General features: G+C 40.0%; 1 protein-coding gene across 1 annotated transcript; it reads right to left on the bottom strand.

Annotated features, from left to right (window-relative positions):
- Positions 1–2,803: 2,803 nt before the first annotated feature.
- LOC148215321 (vomeronasal type-2 receptor 26-like) lies at positions 2,804–17,529 on the bottom strand. Its single transcript, XM_088144141.1, has 10 exons — positions 17,512–17,529; positions 15,964–16,242; positions 15,362–15,416; positions 12,114–12,914; positions 10,054–10,228; positions 7,667–7,844; positions 5,905–6,765; positions 4,899–5,126; positions 4,179–4,305; positions 2,804–3,705 (listed from the first exon to the last, which is right to left on the bottom strand). Exons 1-10 carry the CDS (start codon positions 17,527–17,529, stop codon positions 2,804–2,806), a joined length of 3,624 nt encoding a protein of 1,207 aa, XP_088000267.1.
- Positions 17,530–18,366: the final 837 nt, after the last annotated feature.

The following is an 18,366-nucleotide window of genomic DNA, read 5'->3' as shown; positions in this document are numbered from 1 at the left end:
CAGTTGGTTTCAGGTATGAGTTGCTTACATGAGGTCATCAAGGAGTTCAGAAGAGGGATGCTTTTCAAAGTTGAGAGGATTGGAAAACATGTAGCTCTGAGAACTAATGGCAGCTACAATGACATCGCCTGATGGATATATATGCTTGATTTGCTGAGGGTCACTGATTATGCATTTAGCAACCAGAACTTCACACACTGTCCAAGGAAGAAGCATGAGAGTCAAGAGAGTAAAGTGCATCATCTTGCATTCACATCTTCTCCTTAAGGTCAACTCACCTGTTCTTTACAAGTCATTCAAGGGTGGATGCTCTGCTGTGCTATTCTTGCATGACCAGCAGCGTCAACTTTATTAGTAGGTTCAGAGGTCCTAATTGCTTCAAAATCCCTGCTCTGAAAGTTTCAGCACAGATTAAGAACGCTCTTTAATCCTCATTCCCTGTTTTGTTAGTCACTACCAGAAAATTCCTTGTCATCTGGAGAAGTGGTCCAAATAATCACCATCAGTTGGATAATTATGGGGAATTTAAACACCTCCTTCTAACCAGATGTTTATGTAGCAGAAGAAAACAATTTTTTCCCTATTGTTTCAGCAAAGTTTTTATCTTTTCCTAAAATGTTTTAAAAAAATGCAAACCAAGCAAGAAGATGAGAGTGGTGTTGCGTTGAAAGCCCATACCTCTTTGGGGCTGGCTTTGAAATGTCATATTTTTTATACATTGCTAAAGATGGGCAGCTCTATAAATACGATAAATGAATGAATGAATGAATGAATGAATGAATAAATATTTGGCATCCATATTTTTATTTCAGTACAGTTTGTGAGGTTCAGATCCACATTTGGGTCACTAAGCTCCCATTCAGAATTTTTCCATATTTTTTTTCTTCAGCTTTGCTGAAATGTGATAATGAACTGGTATTTGTTATATGAATTCATCCATCCTCACACCAGGATTGTCAGTTTAATAGAGGGTTGCAATCTTTAGTTATTTAGATAGGGAAACAATCATTTAGATGTGGAATAATAAAATTGGGTTCCCATGATAGACCTGATTTGCCTATTGACCTTTCTTTCAACTCTGAGAATGGGACATCTGTAATGGCCCACTCTCCCCACCCCACACCTCAGGATGATATAATTCAAATTCTACCTTATTTATTCTGAGGACGCTTCAGCTCAAAGGGGACTTTACTGTTCCTTGTATTCATTAACACCTAAAGATGTAGAATGGAGCATCATCCTTTAATAGGGCAATTTTCCTCAATCATAAAGTGCTTCAGTATTAAGAAATCCTATTGTCATAAAGGAACTGATGCTTCTTACTTTCCTTTACTTCAATTTGGCTAAAATGAAATAGATAATTGATGAAGATCAGCTGAACCCCCCATGTCCATATTAGAATGAAGGTTGGACATGCCAGAAATAGATTGAATAGGTCAACCCCTCAGCTCTTATTCTAAGGATGGGATTTGATACAAAGGTATGGCTGACTTAATTACTTTTAACCTATTAACCATTTCAGATCTTCAGATAGCTTTCTTATCAAGCTTCATCAGTTGGGCAAGGTCAAATCCACAAAAACTACATGGTGTCTCTAATGCTAGTCTGGGATAAATTCAGATCCTGGAAGGTGTCAGAGGAATATCCCAGCCTCCTTCCTACTGAGTCAATTAAGGCAGAGGCTTGGAATGAACTGAAACATTTCTTCCGAGGTTTCTTTCCACCTGAACACATTGCCCTTCATGAGATAAGCTGTCAATGGATGTGAAGGATTAGTGATTATGGATTATGGAACCCTAGTTTTCTTGATGTACTTGTTTCTGGTTGTGTTATTGTGAGCCAGCCAGAGTTATGTTCTACAAGATGGGTGGCCATATATGTCTCTTAAATGAAATAAAACAAAATAAAATGATATAAAAAATAAATATATGTTTACCCCAAGTGTGCACATGCTGTTCTATACAGGCTAGATTCCTAATCTAGAGTCTACTTTACAAACCAGCCTTTTTGTGTCCATATCCTGCTCATAAGAAGTTATATGTAATGTAATGACTCATTCAAGATATACAGTGTAGACACATCTCCAATTATTAAATAAAAATAGCTCCAAAAATATGAAGCTTCCCAGAGAGTAATGACTGGGACAGGAGAGACACCATGTAAGAGACATATAAATATATAACTAATCAAGAATGTGGCTGGTTTGTTTTTATGCATTAATGGACTGTATTTCTTTGAATCTTCACAATCTCTGATTGAACTATTACCATGTTGTCTAAAAATATGTACAGTAACTTTAATTTACTTTTACTAGTTTGTAGAACATACCTACAATTATCACAAATTTGGATTAATTTATCTAGTCAATTTCCCTCCCCCTCTAGACTACAACACAGATTATTTGTGATTTTCTACCATCCAGGTGTGAAACAGGTCTTGCTCTGCTTAGTATTTTTTCACAGCCAGGATTGGTTACTCCTCCAGTATGTGTGTCCCAGTATGGAATGCTGATGTTTCCTCCCCATGTGAGATATGAAGGAGAAGAACACTTTCTGATTTCTCAACAATACCACCAAGCCTCTGCAACGGCTCTTGGGAGACATTCAGAAGGAACTCCCAACTTTTGGGAAATCCTTAGAATTTGATCTATTCAGAACAGCTATATAAATTAACTTAACAAATAAGTGTAGGGTTGCACTGCATCTCAGAATAAAAGTGTGCTTGTGACCACTTTAAACCATACCGTAGGATTAATAGCTAAAGCTTAATTTAACAGGGCTGAGACTTTACAGATTTCAGCTGATTAATTCCTTCTTCCCATCAGGAGCTGCCTGTCATTCAGCTCAGGCCTGAGCAAAATGATATAGCATTTGGGAGGGAAAATGCAGCCTAGTAAGCCAGCACTAGAAGCCAAGATGGAGAAGACCTCCACAGCGACCACATATTTCCCCTTGGTGCTCAGGTAGGTTGGAACAAAGGAGAGCCAGACGCTGCAGAAGATCATCATGCTGAAGGTGATGAACTTGGCTTCATTGAAATTGTCCGGTAACTTTCTTCCGAGGAAAGCCACAGTGAAGCTGGTCATGGCCAGGAAGCCCATGAAGCCCAGCACACAGGAGAACATGATCACTGAACCCTCATTGCATTCCAGGACAACGTCTTCAGCCAGAGAGTGCATGTCAACATCAGGGAATGGAGGAAAGGTTGCCAGCCACATCATACAAATAGCAACTTGAGTGAGGGAACAGGAGAGGACGATGGAGCTGGCCAGTGGTTTTCCCACCCATTTCCTGATCCTGGAGCCTGGTTTGGTGGCCATAAAAGCCAGAACTACAATGATCGTTTTGGCCAAAATGCAAGAAACCGCCACTGTGAAGATAATGCCAAAAGCGGTCTGGCGAAGGAGACACCTCACCTTCTCCGGCTGACCAATGAAAAGTAAAGGACAAAGGAAGCAGAGCAGGAGGGAAATGATCAGAACATAGGTGAGGTTCCGATTGTTGGCCTTGACGATGGGGGTTTCCTTGTACTTAAGGAAGATCCAAAGCACAAGAGCTGCGGTGCAAGAAAAGAAAAGAGCAAGAGTGGTCAGGCTGATCCCCAAAGGTTCTATGTAGCTCAGAAAAATTACGTCTTTGGGAATGCAGTGATCCTGCTCTTTGTTTGGGTAGTGATCTTCTGGACATGGGGTGCAGGCATCCATGTCTGAAAAAAGAAAAGCACAATTTGTCTGTACAGAGGTTTTCCATATACTGCATCCAATCTCCAGTATTCCAGGGATACCTTATCTCACACAAGTAGCTCCAAGCCAGGTTGCAATGTTTGCCAAGCACAAACATTCATAGATGAGAACAGTCGAGAGCTGGGGATCCCCTATAAGAAAAGGAAAGCTGACCTGGCTCATTACAGATAACCCATTCTCAGGAACTACGGTTCACATTTACATCGTTTTTGAAACTGAAGGAAAATGTACTTCCAATGAGTTCTTCCTCTTCCACTGAGCACACAGCTTTGGAAGGAATAACATGGAGTGGTAAAGGTCACATCCCCTTTGCCAATCAGATCAGCCAATCAACGAGGTGACAGATGTAGCAGGCAGATTGTCCTCAAATCCCCATGCAATGAGTCCTAAATGAAATACAGAGTGATGCAATGAAACTCAAAATACTGTCACTTACCCATGTGCTCTGAGACCTCCCCAGCTGGGCATGGAAAGCAATCATAGCAGCAAAAAGCTTTTCCTTCCTTCTTCGTCCGCCTGTGACCGAAATGGCAAAGGTCATTACACAAGGAAGAGGGTGGTTCCTGTGTGCAAATGAGAGCAGTTGTTTTAATATTGACAGGAAAGGTAGAGTTGGAAATCATCGGCCAATGGGAGAAAAAAGGAATCAAAATCCAAAGAACACCTATGATTGCTGTATCAGTTGCAGAGAAAGAATGCCAGACACACATAAAAGTGGCCTCCAGAAGATTCCTTCCCTAATCGGTTCGAAAGATGGGTATGATGGATAACTAGGTCTTTGTATGCCACAGTGTGATCCTTTGGTAGTTTATTCAGGAGAAGGGGAAGGAAGGAAAGGGGAAGAAGAAGATGACATGTTAGCAGCTCTTTTTGGAGGTTCACCTTCCCTGAACTTATTTCCTCCATATAATTGTCAGATATAATCACCAAATGAAGGGAAGAGATGAAGAAATGACCTTGGAAGCAAGCAGGAATACACTCAAACAAGGGGAAGGGGAGGTTGCATTTATCTCAAAGGGTGAGCTCTGGAATAGAGTGGATTGTGAAGGAAGTGATCCAAAAGGCCAACAGACTTATTTTCATGTCCAAATCTTAAACTGGTTCTTGAAAAGCCTTCAGAGGATTAGATGTACCCCATCCTCTGTATCCACCGCACCTTATCGTATGGCCTAGGCCACACAATGGCATCCACAGAAATGGAGAGGGCTTTGTCTTTTGGAGCAAGGGGATCAATGTTTCCCACCTTGACTCGAAGAAAGGTCTGATTTGGGAATGTCACCCAATTGATAATATCAAACCCAGCTTTCAGTTCCCTGTTTTCATCAAAAGAAACTGTTTCCCCAAGGCTATTGTTAAACGAGAGGCTTCTTAAATAATGGTGGAGCTAAACGGAAGGAGAAAGGGATAAAGAAGAAAAGGAAAAGGAGGGTCAATAAATGATATGTTTCCAGTAGAAAGACTGTTCTTTACTCGTAGTAAAGCTCCTTAATTTAATTAATATCGCTTTGTTTTTTCCTGACCTAAGTCATGTACATACTTTTTTTCCTAAATCTAACCACAGTTACATTATTCCAAAAAAGAAAAAAATCTTCTTCTGGTAAAAAAAATCTTCTGGACATCTTTCCTGTGTCAATCTTCTCAACCTTCTTGAATCTTTCAATTATGAAGCATCAGACCTTTATGATTATGGTTACAACTGATACCATTTCACGAGCAATAAACTACTGATGGTAGAAATTAACGTGGATGGAAAAGAAAGAACACTTATTCTTCAAGGAGACCTTTTTGTCTCCTCTTCCCATTGGGAAGAACTTCCCTGAACTTTGGATGTCATGTTCCTCAACTCAAAATGTGAACTTCCTGGTCCTTTTGCATTAGACTATGCAGGGAAAAAGTAGAAAAACAATTGCTGTAAGAATTTACTACAAACACTGAGTGCTTATTAAATGTTTGCATCACATTCCTTTTTATCAGAAAATGATGTTGCATTTCTTAAGGAGTTCATACAGTATCACTCTTTTACACCTTGAAATGACACTTTCAGAATGAAAAGACCTGCCTGAACTTTATCACAGAAAAGGCTTTCTGTGCTGGGTAGAAACACTTGAAGTGTTTTGGAGGTATTGATCAGCTCTTCTGAATTTCTCCATTCAGGACATTACCTGCCATGGCTGTTTACTGATGCTTTTCCTTCTCTTTCTCTCTCCTATCATTCTGGGTTTGAACTGGGATGAATCCATGGATTGCAAAGCATGGGCCATGGTGTAAACTGCACTGTAGAGGCTGTAGCTGTGACTAGTCATCGTGGTTTCAAAAACTGACCCAGGCAGGGTCTCCATCTTTTCCTCCCCAGTACAGATATTTTCATCGATCTTGTTCCTGCTTGGAGGAGACCAGTTACAGGTAAAGGCCTGTTGCCAAAAGTCCTTGAGGAAGCCATCTCCATTTTCCACATTTGGGTTTCTTCTTTTCAGAAAGGTTTGAAATCCCATCACCTCAGTTGAATGAAAGGCGATCAGTAGAGCACCATGGATAATATCAACCTCAAAAGATTTGATAAAGGGAACTGATGTGAATTCCATCTGGGCTGTCATAATCCAGACTTTACTCTCGGTTTTGTTTGGCATATCCTCAAATTCTGAAACACGAGGGAAGATTATCAAAAAGACCATAGTGTGAATTTCTCCATGTAAGATCACAACGTTGGCTGTGCTATCGCTAATCACCTTGTATGTTTTGATCCATCCATCCACCATTTCACCAACATCAGAGGCAATATACAGTGTAGGCAAAATTTCTACAAAATCAAAGCAGATGCCTCTCTTGGAAAAGATGGGCAGTATCAGGTGTACAAATCTCCATCCAGTGTCATTATCCATAAAAATAACTCCAATCCACGTCCACCTGAAAAGCAGCAGCAGCTGTAGGATCCCTGAATATTGATGGTTGCCACTGGGGAACATCTTTTGGAACAAAATACTTTGGGTCCGGTCATTGATAACTGGAGCAGAAGCATAACTGAACTGTAGGGAAAGGATATAAACAAGGAGAAAGGGAAGGACTAATCCCCAATCTCTATCTAATCAGAAGAAATATCATATCCAAATCACAGGACAGAAATGGTTTTACTTTATTCAGTCCACCTCTACTCAAAGTACTATGTCTAGGTCTGGACATCACATTTCAAATGGGAGTGAAAGATGAGTTTCAAAGAGGGGCAATGGTGAGTTCTACTTCCTGATCAAGGATAGGGATAGGAGACAGTGGCCTAAATGGGACCATCCAACTTTATGTTTCTGTGAGTTTGTCTCCTTCTTAAATGTCATTCTATTTAGGTAAAGGAAGGTTTTGTGAATTCATGATAGCAAGAAAGCAAGGGTGCAGCAGTGTGCAGTTTGTATATTATGTATTTATGTGTATTCTTGCTGAGGATTTGTACTTTAAGCCCCGAAGAAATACTGCATCTATTCACTATTGACATTTGGCCTCCACAGTTTGAACCTTGATTTTTCAGGGAACATATCTGCACCCCCCAAATGAAGATCAAGATCTTCGAGAGTGTATGTTGTATCTCTGATAGAAATATAAAAGATGGTCATCTGACTTCCCATTATAACAGGCAGTTGCCAGCCTCACTTTCATCTTATTACCAAAAGATGACCTGGCTGTTCAATCAAGCTTTAATTTTTTTTTTTTTAATTCCTTATGCTTAACTCATTATTCAGTGTAATGGACTTCTACTCATACAATCTATAGATTGCATCATCTTTGTATATGGTGTTCAGCTATTTCTATTGTTTCTATCCCACACACAACTTGATAAATAATAAATCAATTTTATACTACACATCCAAAGCTACATCCAAGATTGAAGGGACATGCTGCACATTTGTTCAGGAGCTCAGCCTTGTGTGCACATCTTACCTGTGGTATCTTGTAGGTGCTCAGAATGGTTGCCATAAAGAAACTCACATCTGAGTTGGGTCCCCCAATGACTGCGACAGTATTATCTTTACTATCACACTTGTAGTTTGGGATGAAGTTAGTCCATGTGGAGAGAAGCTCCAGTGAGGCGAGGTAAGTCCAACTTGCAACAAAATTGCTATTATAGATGTGGAAGCCCAGGGAGATATTTGGCAATATCTGAGGATTTTCGTTTATCTCCATTACGGCAAAAGCAAAGGCCAATATATGTTGATAAATCTGAGTCACAAATCTGCAGTTTGATGTACATGCAGAGTCAGTACAGTGGTTGAAGAATATCAGTATGCTAAATTTTCACCCAAAGCAAATATTTAGGCGATACAATCAAAGATGTCTTAAAATATTTCTTTAACAGTGATATTAATTTGGAAGCCATGAGTAGACTCATTCCCATCTGGAGTGTCAAGTCCCTTGAAAAAAAGATCAAGGAAAGATGGGACAAGATGGTTAATTTTGAAATGGAGGTGCAGATTGATTGGAATGTGGATTTGGAGTTTTAAAAAATGCTGGTTTATGAAGCTGGTATGAACAAAGATGCTGTGGATCTGAAAATGGATTTCAAAATGCTAAAGAAGAAGATTGATATGGAAAAGAATGCCACAATGGATTTACAAATGAAACCAACTGATGTCATCATGATCAAAGGGGACATAGAAGTAATGGAAGAGCGACTTGGAAAGACTTTTTATCTTGGATTTGCAAAAGGAATGTGTTGAACTGGTGAGGCTGTTCCTGGGAAGAGATGAAGAGAAATTCCTGGGGCTGTTTCTGGGAGAAAAGAAGGAGGGAATGATGGGGAATCAACTTGCAGGACACTATTTGAAAGGATTAAAGATGAAGCTTCTTAAAAGTAAAAAGAAAGTTTATAAAGTGAAGTTACTTGATTATGGTTAATACAGATGTTGAGGGTTTTGGTAGTTATTAATGGCATTTTTTTGGGCGGGGGGGACCCGGACTGAATGACAAGGTTTTAAAGATCTGTGTATAATTGTTCTTAAATGTATGGAATTTTGTTTTTATATATGACAACTGCAGTAAGATTTCTATATATACAAAGGTGAAAGGATGTGACATTATCTACAATGAAAGAATGGATGGTGAAGCTGATGGAGATGGCTGAGATGGTGAAATTGATGGCTTTGATTTGAGAAAAGACATTGTTAATTGTTAACTGGAAACTTTTTTGGACATTCTGCAGGTAACAGAAGTATGTTGTATGGATTTGATGATTGGAAATAATATGGGTTTATTTTAACAATGAAAGTTTGGTTGTAAACTAAGACAAAGAGATTGATGTATCCTGTTACTTATATTTGTTTCCTGCATTCTGGAACAACTATCTGCATTCAACAACTATCCATCTTTTACAGTCTCCCTTGGGACCGACATGCACACAGAATGACTTGCTGGCCATTATTTTTGCCATCAACATGGCTTGGCATTGGGAGAGAATTATATAATCTATACTTTCAGTAAATTTTAAAAATGTTTAAATTTAGATTAATAATTTTCCCTTTCTCAGTTTCTGCAATACTGACACGAGACAAGACGAGACGAGATTTATATCTGTTGTAAAGAGGGTTGGAAGTCAATTCTTTTTCTTTGTTTTTCTTTCTTTTCTTTCTTTTTCCTTTTTTCTTTTTTCACACGTTTGACCTGGATCATTCTTTTCTTTTTTCTTCTAATTTTCCATTCCTTTTCTTATTTCCTTTCTTCAATGTTAGTTTGTGTTAGTTTTTACTATTTCAGTTTTAAAATTTCATAACATTATTTTAAAAAGGGGGAAAAAAGAGAATAGGAAATATCAAACTCTCCAAAATGAAAGCTAAATAAGTCTCAGTAAATAATAGCAGGTCAAGATAAATACTACAGATGGGTTCACGTGAACAGTAAATGAGAACTCGTGAGAATTTTTGTAGAACTTTTTCCAGTATAACCTCCACTGTTTATTCCAAATATTTCACAGTAATACAAAGTGATTTCAAGGTCCTCCTTCCTAACAGACACAAGGAAATGCAGTGAGCTTCCTTTCGCAGGCTTGACGTATGTGAAATTCCTGAATGATGGTTAGCATTTGTATTGGCAGTTATACATAGCAGTTATAGAAATATTGTCATGGTTATAGACTGAATGAAACAGGGGAGGGAGAGAGAGAGATGAAGCCAGAGGGAGTTGTCTCCTTTGATAAAGGAAGCATGAGATTCTTTCCCGTTCATCCTTTCTCAATGAAATTATACCCCAAGCACCACCTGCTTGAGATCACCATACAATTTGGAGCAGGAAAACTCCTTATGGAAAATGCTAGGATTAACCACCTCTTTGCTTACCCAATCTCATCCAGAAGGTTGTGAGAGGGATGCTGATTGAAGGTCACAGGATCGGAAAATGTGAAGGCTTGAGAAATAATGCCAGCAATGAGGAGGTCCCCTGGCTGATAATACCGGTGACTTATTGACAGAGGGTAACGGATATTGCATGTAGCCAATGGGACTCGGGCACAATCTGAGGCAGAAGCAGTAATGTCAGGAGCACAAAAGGTGGCATTAGGTAGAAACATTTTCTTCTGGACATCAGTTCCTGTCTTAAATGTCCTTAAGGAATTCTGGGTGACTTTAGTGCCCTCTCAAACTCTGCACAAGGAACCTTCAGGGGAAGCTCACCAAGCAGCATGTGTTGGGTCTCTTTCTTAAATGGCAAAACATCTCTTAGTAGCATATTTTGATCTTGCCTGTTTTCTGCCAAGGTGAATTGGTTGTCCTTTGGGAGCTGAAGTAGAAGTTACCCTTGTCAGCTTGATAACTACAGGGGAGATAATTGCCTTTGCAAAATTATGGGTAATGCCATAGAAGAAAAAAGCTTGATTACTTATTTCAACACGTTTTTTCTCTTTTTCATTTTATTAAGATCCCAAGAGACTAGGGTTATTTTAGGCTCATTCTATTGTCATCTGTTGCACCAGTTGTGCCCCTTCCTATATTGAAGACCCTTCAGAATGTCATTTATGTGCTGGACACCTCATGGCTTGACTACTGCCATGTGATCTACATGGGGCTGCCCTTGAAGATCACCAGGAAGCTTTAACTGGTCCAGAATGCAGCGGCATAGGCAGTGATGGACATGCCTCAGTATGCCCATATGACACGTCTGCTTCACAAGCACACTATTTGTCAGTTTTCTTCAGATCTTTTTTCTGATTCCTTTTGGCTATACGCATTTTAGTCTATTTCCCCAGCCTCCAGACACTGGGCTCCACACTTTGGGGCCTCAATCTTTCCCCAGCTGGAGGATTTCCTTGAAGGGTAAAATAGGTGGATGATCCAGCTCCCTTGAACCCAAATTGAAAACAGGTTGGCAAGGAGGCATATAGCAGGATAGGGAGGAAAAGCTTCTGAATTCTCTCTCTAGTCTTCTTAACCTGCTCCTTTGCTGCCCTTTTCCTCTAGCCAAACGGAGAGGTCCATGCCATTTTCGTGGGAACATTGTACAAGTGTTTGGCCACTGAGACATTTTTCACGTCCAGGCCTATGAGAGAGGGACTGGTCTAAAGTCAACCGGCTGGCTTCCGTGCTGAAGGGGGGACAAGAAACTAGGTCTTCCCACTCCTAATCCAGCTTCTTAACCACTATACCACCCTGGCTTGCTCTCCCTTCCTTCTTACATTATGATTCATATAAATGTCCGGAACCCAGGTTCCAGCGCCCAAGTTCTCTCAGAGCAACCCCCCACTGATATATACCAACTTATTCATTTCTCCAATTTTCCTGCATGAGGTTTTGTTTGCAATCCCTCTCTCCCTCATAGGCTAATTTGATAAAAAAAAAAAAAAAAGTAGGTGCATATAAGTTTGGAAATACAGATGCAGAGAGCCAGAGAAGGGGATGGGCATGTCGTCCAAATTAATTAATGAAAAACACCAAGGTCTGCAGGGCAAAGTGTTCTAGAAGGCCTGAAGTCTAAATTTCTACAGCCAACTGTCAGCTGTTAGACAACCTGAACATCTGAGCAGGCTTCAGCTTCTTTGGTACTTTGATGCTCTTGGAGTTCTGCACCCACCACTGAAGACTCTATTCCTCTCAGATGAAGCCTTAACTTTTGTCTGACTACAACCATATATTGTTTAACAATTCTTGACACTCATTTTATTTTCATTCTATTATTACATTCATATCCAAACATTCTGTTTTAATAAAAGCTTAAGACATTTGTTATTGGTCGACACCCACAGTGGGTTCATCACTAATCTAAATCCTGTTGTGTATAATGAGACTGATTCCTTAAACTCATTTTATAAGGACTTTTCTCATGAGCTGTTGCCTGTTATTCAGCTCAGGTCTTATCAAGATGATGTAGAGTTTGGGGGAGAAAATGAGGACCAATAATCCAGCACCTGAGGCTAAGACAGAGAAGATCTCCACAGCCACCGTGTATTTCCCTTTGGTGCATTGGTAGGCTGGAACAAAAGAGATCAAGACACTGCAAAAGAGCAGCATGCTGAGGTTGATAAATTTGGCTTCGTTGAAACTCTCTGGGAGGTTCCTGCTGAGGAAAGCCACCGTATACCCGATCATGTCCAAGTGGCCCATGAAACCCAGGACAGAAGCAAACATGGCAGGGGAGCCTTTGTAGCACTGCAGGACCACTTCCTGAGGCAGAGAGTGCATGTGACAATCTGGGAAGGGAGCAGAGCTCACCAGCCACACAGTACAAAGAGTGGTTTCAATGAGGGAGCAGGAAAGCACCATAAAGAGGGCCAGCCTTCTCCCCACCCAAGTACTCATCTGAGAGCCTGGCCTGGTGGCCATGAAATCCAGGACCACAGTGAGGGTTTTGGCCACCACATAAGAAGCAGCCACAGAAAAGATGATGCCAAAAGCCCTTTGGCGAAGGAAACAGGTTGCAGTCTGAGGCCGACCAAGGAAAGGCAAAGGGCAGAGAAAGGAAAGCAGAAGGGAGAGCTGGAGGGTGCAGCTGAGGCCCCGGTTGTTGGCCTTGACTATGGGAGTGTCCCTCTGCTGAAGAAACACTGTGAGGTCCAGGTCTGTGATGCAGGAACATAAAAGAGCAGAAATGGCCAAAGTGATCCCCAAAGGCTCTTGGAAAGACAGGAAGCTAATATCTTTTGGAAGGCACTGATCCTGGGCTTTGCTGGGATAGTGATCCTCCATACACTGGTAACAAGAATCCAGGCCTGAAAAGGAAAAATAAAAACCAACTTCTTGTTTAGAAGTTGGTATATAAAGTCAAGATAGAAAGAAAGGCTCAGTGCACAATGTGAACGCCAAAGACAATTGCATGATTCTGAAGCCATTGTGTTTTCATGAGGTAATATGCAGGGCCGAACTTCAATTTATTTGTTATTCCTTCATTCGGTTTATATCCACCTTTCCTTCAGAAGCTGTAGGCAACACTCATAGCCCTCTGTTGTCCTGTTTTTTAAAAGAAGAATCCTGTGAGATACATTGGAGAGTGAGAGTGACAGGGCTATAGTGACCATGAAGACCTATGGGTGAACAGGGATTGGAAGCTGATTCTGGCTTCCAATCCCTCACAGCAGAAGCTGGGCTGGTGTCTCTTTATCAGCTCCCACTGCTCAGGCCTTTTGAAATATTCGGGAAATGTTCAGCATTTACTCCTTATGGATGTGAATCCATTTCAGTAAAAGCACTGATCCTAGGTGAATTCCGAGCACAATTCCATTGATTTCCCCCAACTTAACAGATCCCTTTGATATGTGTTTTGCTTCAAATAACCTCTGCCTTTCTACCTGATGATCTAGAGAAAAGAACAACAGGAGCAATCCTCCCAGCCCACATGTGAAAAGGAATGTGGTGAGCAGGAAGAGGGAAGATTCTGATATATATTAGCAATCAGGGCACTTTTCTTACCAACAGTTGGGGTTTGAGGTCTCATCAGAGAATGAAAAAGCACAGTCCCCTCTTTATAACTTCTATGTCCCAAATATTTCTGTTTCTTGAGACCTGCTGTGGTGGCCTCATCTGTTGTTTTCCTCGATTCTTGTTTTTGGGAAGAAAAAACAAAATGGAAAATGCAGTACTCCATTTATCTTTAAATCAGATGGGTACAGTTGGTCAGCTCTTCTTTGAACCAAAGCTGTTCAAACAGAGAATAGGTATTACCCAAAAGCTGAAGAAGAATCTCAGATTTTCAAATTACCTTTGTTTTCCTTCTCATTTTGTAATAATTGACTTCCCTGAAGGGTTCTCTTCTCCTGAAGCTCATCAAGAAAGGCCTCCCCATTTCAAAAGAAACATTTCCAGGGATGGGTTTGGACAACACGTTTAGTTAGATTAGCACCTCATGCTCTCATTCCCACGACATTAGCTTGGTACTTCTGTGGTTTGGATGTTGGCCAGAGGAGAGGTGGGTCACTGCACAAAGCTTGGAAATCACTTCAACTAATTGCCTTAATGAAGCCACGCAGCAATTTTCATTGTCTGCTCACTGAACCATTGAGAGGGACCCCACTCTGTATGGGAAATACCTGGTTAAATCTCCTTGGCCATCTAATGGCATCAACATTAACACAGAAGACTTGGTCTTTGGGAATTCTGGGATCAGATTTTCAAACTTTGACTCAATGTAGACTTAGATTTGGGAATGTGACCCAGCTGATAATATCGAATCCCCCTTCCAGGATCTCATTCTGATCAAAGTAAATCATTTCCCCAACACTGTTGTAAAAGGAGACTTTTCGTAGATAGTGGTGGAGCTATGTTGAAAGTGGAAAGAAAGATAAGCAATAAACTATGCAAAAAAAATACAAATAATAGAATAGAAGGTGAGAGTATTTCACAAGGTAGACATGAGGACGTCTACTCAAATTATCAGTAATCATGATTAAACACTATAGTCAATCAGATGCTCAATATTGCTTGACGTATAATATGCCTAAAATTTTAAACAAAATATAAAGAGTCAAAACAAGTTTATTACAGATTCTAGGCATATGGTTTATCACTTAAAGAGAAAGAAGAAAGAATGAAGAAAGAAGCATCAAGATATTGATTTATCACAGTAAGCAACTTGAAAGGGGAAAAAATAAGTCAAGAGAGAAATAAGTCAAGAAACCTTTGGGTCTTATCTGAATCATTGGAATTCCCTCTACTGTTCCTGACTCTGACTGGGGAGTCGACCAAGAATCAGACAGTTAGCCTGCACATTGAAAATATTTTCTCTCCTACGGTGTACCGTGTAATTTTGCTTAATGGGAGCATGCTACACCTTTGTACCTGACTAATAATGTTATGACATAGCCATTACAGATTTTTTTTCCCAATATAATTTTCATCAGCCATTACAGAAATGTTGAAGATGAAGAGTTCATACAAGATGGCTGGTGTGGGTCTTCCGGGCTGTCCATACAAGAGTCCATACAAGCATTCCTGAGAATGGGAATCTGATACAAGCAAAGATTACAATGCCTTCTAATGACATAGGGATAAGCAAAGTCCAACACCTTCATCCTACCAGGTGGAGAGTCAGAAAGGCAAAGGGGGAGAACTGAGCTTGGCAACCTCATGCCACAAAGAGCAGGCAAAGTAACAATCAAGAGGGGACCCAGGAATTCTTAACCTTATACGGTTGGCAATGCTTTTAGAAAGTCAAAGCAGATACCTCCCTGGGAAAACTTTGGAAGTTCATTCTGTACAAACCTGAAGCCATTGTCATCCTGTATAAAAATGACATAAACAAATGAGTTGACAGAATGAGGGGAGAATATTGATAAGCTCAGTTGAATACCCACAATAAGATATAAAACTAAGAATTGGCATATTGAATTATTTATTATAAGTCAATGAAAATGAAGCAGTGACCTCATCACATGCACAAAACTTACAGGGCTTTGATGGCAAAAGTCATGCCCACCCACTTGCAGATTTTGGCTTCCCTCTGGTGGATGCTGCTGTTTGAGATGTCTTTCCTGCCAACTCCCTGATCCCTTTCTTCCTGTTCACAAATGGAGACTTTGCAACCTCTGCCAACTCCAAACTTCACCCCCTTCCTCAGGAATCCAGGATAGATATTGTGAATTGCTGATTCCAAATGACTTTGAAAGGGTTCCCCTTCTGGGTCAGGACTGACATTTAAGGCAGAGAAAAAACACCATGTCTAGAATGACATCTTCTTTGTCCCAAAAAAAGTAAAATTTATAACAGACAATAGAAGAGAATTCGATCAGGCTTGTTAAAATTTGATACTCCAAATGTGCACCTTACCTGTGGTATCTTGTAGATGCTTACAATGGTTGCCATGAAAAGACAAGCTTTCAAGCTGGGTCCCCCAATGATGGCCACAGTAATATTGTGGGCATCACATTTGTAGTTTGGAATGAACTTGCCCCATGTAGAGAGGAGCTCCAGTGAGGAATGATAAGTTAGGCTTCCAATGAAGTAGTCATTATAAATGTTGAAACCCAGGGAGACATTGTGCAACATCTGGGTATTTTCATTGATCTCCTTCACAGCAAATTCAAGAGCCAGGACATGCTGGTAGGTCTGAGTCAGAAATCTGCAATGAGATTAACCTGCACCATTGTCTCTAGTTCAGAGGTTTAAAGGTTGATAAATTCCCATTTCTTTTATATTTTGTCATTTTATCCTGTAATATTACTGGATGATAAGATATCTGGGCAGCTTTCATTAAACCCAGGCTCAGGGTCTCAAATATTTCCAGCTGAAAAGATGGGATCCACCAAAACTTGCTTTGTGGTGGCAGGTGATCCATGGACTTTCCAAAGCACATGCCAAAATGGTACTTTTTTCCAAAAATTAAGTACCAAAATGCATACATTTCAGTGAGGTGAATTTAAATCTCTATCTAATTATCTCTGTCTGAATGTTGATTCCAAAAAATCCATCCCAGTCTTCACTTAGCCATGGATTGCATATCCTACTAACAGAGATTGAAGGTAGATTAGTCGAATATCCTATCTTTGGCAAATGAGCTCCCCATTGCCATACCTCTAACCAACCACCGAAGACTGCTGCTTAGTTGCGAGTTCATCTTCTTCCTTACACAAGATTCAAACTCAGCCATGATATTGATAGGGATTGTTTTACTGACTTACATCTTTGACAGCTTTTAGTTATCTTTCATTTCATAGTTCATATTGAAAGATGGGCACTTTCCTAAGGGTAATAAATCAGCATCAAACTTATTTAGATGTACCAGGAAAGTAAATTAACAATTAAATTAAAATTGATAGCAAGTTACAGAAAAACTAGAATGAGAATGATAATAATGTCTCATAAAGAGGGGTGGAGGTTGGAATAAGTCCTAGTCATTTCCATCCATTGAAATTTAGCGGAACACCTTGCTTAGGAAAATCATCTAAAGGGGTGTGTAATGTGTTCACATTAGCCGGGACTCCTATTCATTGGATGAGAATTCTGACCCATGAAAGCTGAAAGGATAGTATGGCCCTTAGTTTTTGCTTTGATTGAAAAGTCATGGTTACTCTTGCTGCCCAAATCTAAGGAGACACCCATCGCCTTAAACAGTTGGTTTTAGGTATCAGTTGCTTACATGAGGTCCCAGAAGAGGGATGCTTTTCAAAGTTGAGAGGATTGGAAAACATGTAGCTCTGAGAAGTAATGCCAACTATGATGACATCCCCTGATGGATATATATGCTTGATTTGTTGAGGGTCACTGATATGCATTTAGCAACCAGAACTTCACACACTGTCCAAGGAAGAAGCATGAGAGTCAAGAGAGTAAAGTGCATCATCTGGCATTCACATCTTCTCCTTAAGGTCAACTCACCTGTTCTTTACAAGTCATTCAAGGGTGGATGCTCTGCTGTGCTATTCTTGCATGACCAGCAGCATCAACTTTATTAGTAAGTCCAGGGGTCCTAATTGCTTCAAAATCCCGGCTCAGAAAGTTCCACCACAGATTAAGAACACTCTTTAATCTTAATTCACTGTTTTGTTAGTCACTACCAGAAAATTCCTTGTCAGCTGGAGAAGTGGTCCAAATAATCACCATCAGTTGGATGATTATGGGGAATTTAAACACTTCCTTCTTAACAGATGTTTATGTAGCAGAAGAAAACAATTTTCCCCCTATTGTTTCACCAAAGGTTTTCTCTTTTCTTAAAATGTTTCAAAAGAAAGCAAACCAGGCAAGAGGACGAGAGTGGTGTTGTGAGGAAAGCCCATACCTCTTTGGGGCTGGCTTTGAAATGTCATATTTTCTATACATTGCCTGAGATGGGTGGCTCTATAAATATGATGAATGAATGAATGAATGAATGAATGAATGAATGAATAAATAAATAAATAAATAAATAAATATTTGCCATCAATATTTTTATTTCAGTACAGTTTGTGGGGTTCTGACCCACATTTGGGTCACTAAGCTCCAATTCAGAATTTTTCCATATTTTTTTCTTCAGCTTTGCTGAAATGTGATAATGAACTGGTATTTGTTATATGAATTCATCCATCCTCACACCAGGACTGTCAGTTTAATAGAGGGTTGCAATCTTTAGTTATTTAGATAGGGAAACAATCATTTAGATGTGGAATAATAAAATTGGGTTCCCGTGATAGACCTGATTTGCCTATTGACCTTTCTTTCAACTCTGAGAATGGGACATCTGTAACATCCCACCCT

Source organism: Python bivittatus, unplaced genomic scaffold (genome assembly GCF_059951505.1).
Source record: "Python bivittatus isolate LINGU-HERP-01145 unplaced genomic scaffold, Pbiv_v1 ctg000430_np1212, whole genome shotgun sequence".
Taxonomy (NCBI): Eukaryota; Metazoa; Chordata; class Lepidosauria; order Squamata; family Pythonidae; genus Python; species Python bivittatus.
This window is presented reverse-complemented; position numbering and strand designations above follow the sequence as displayed.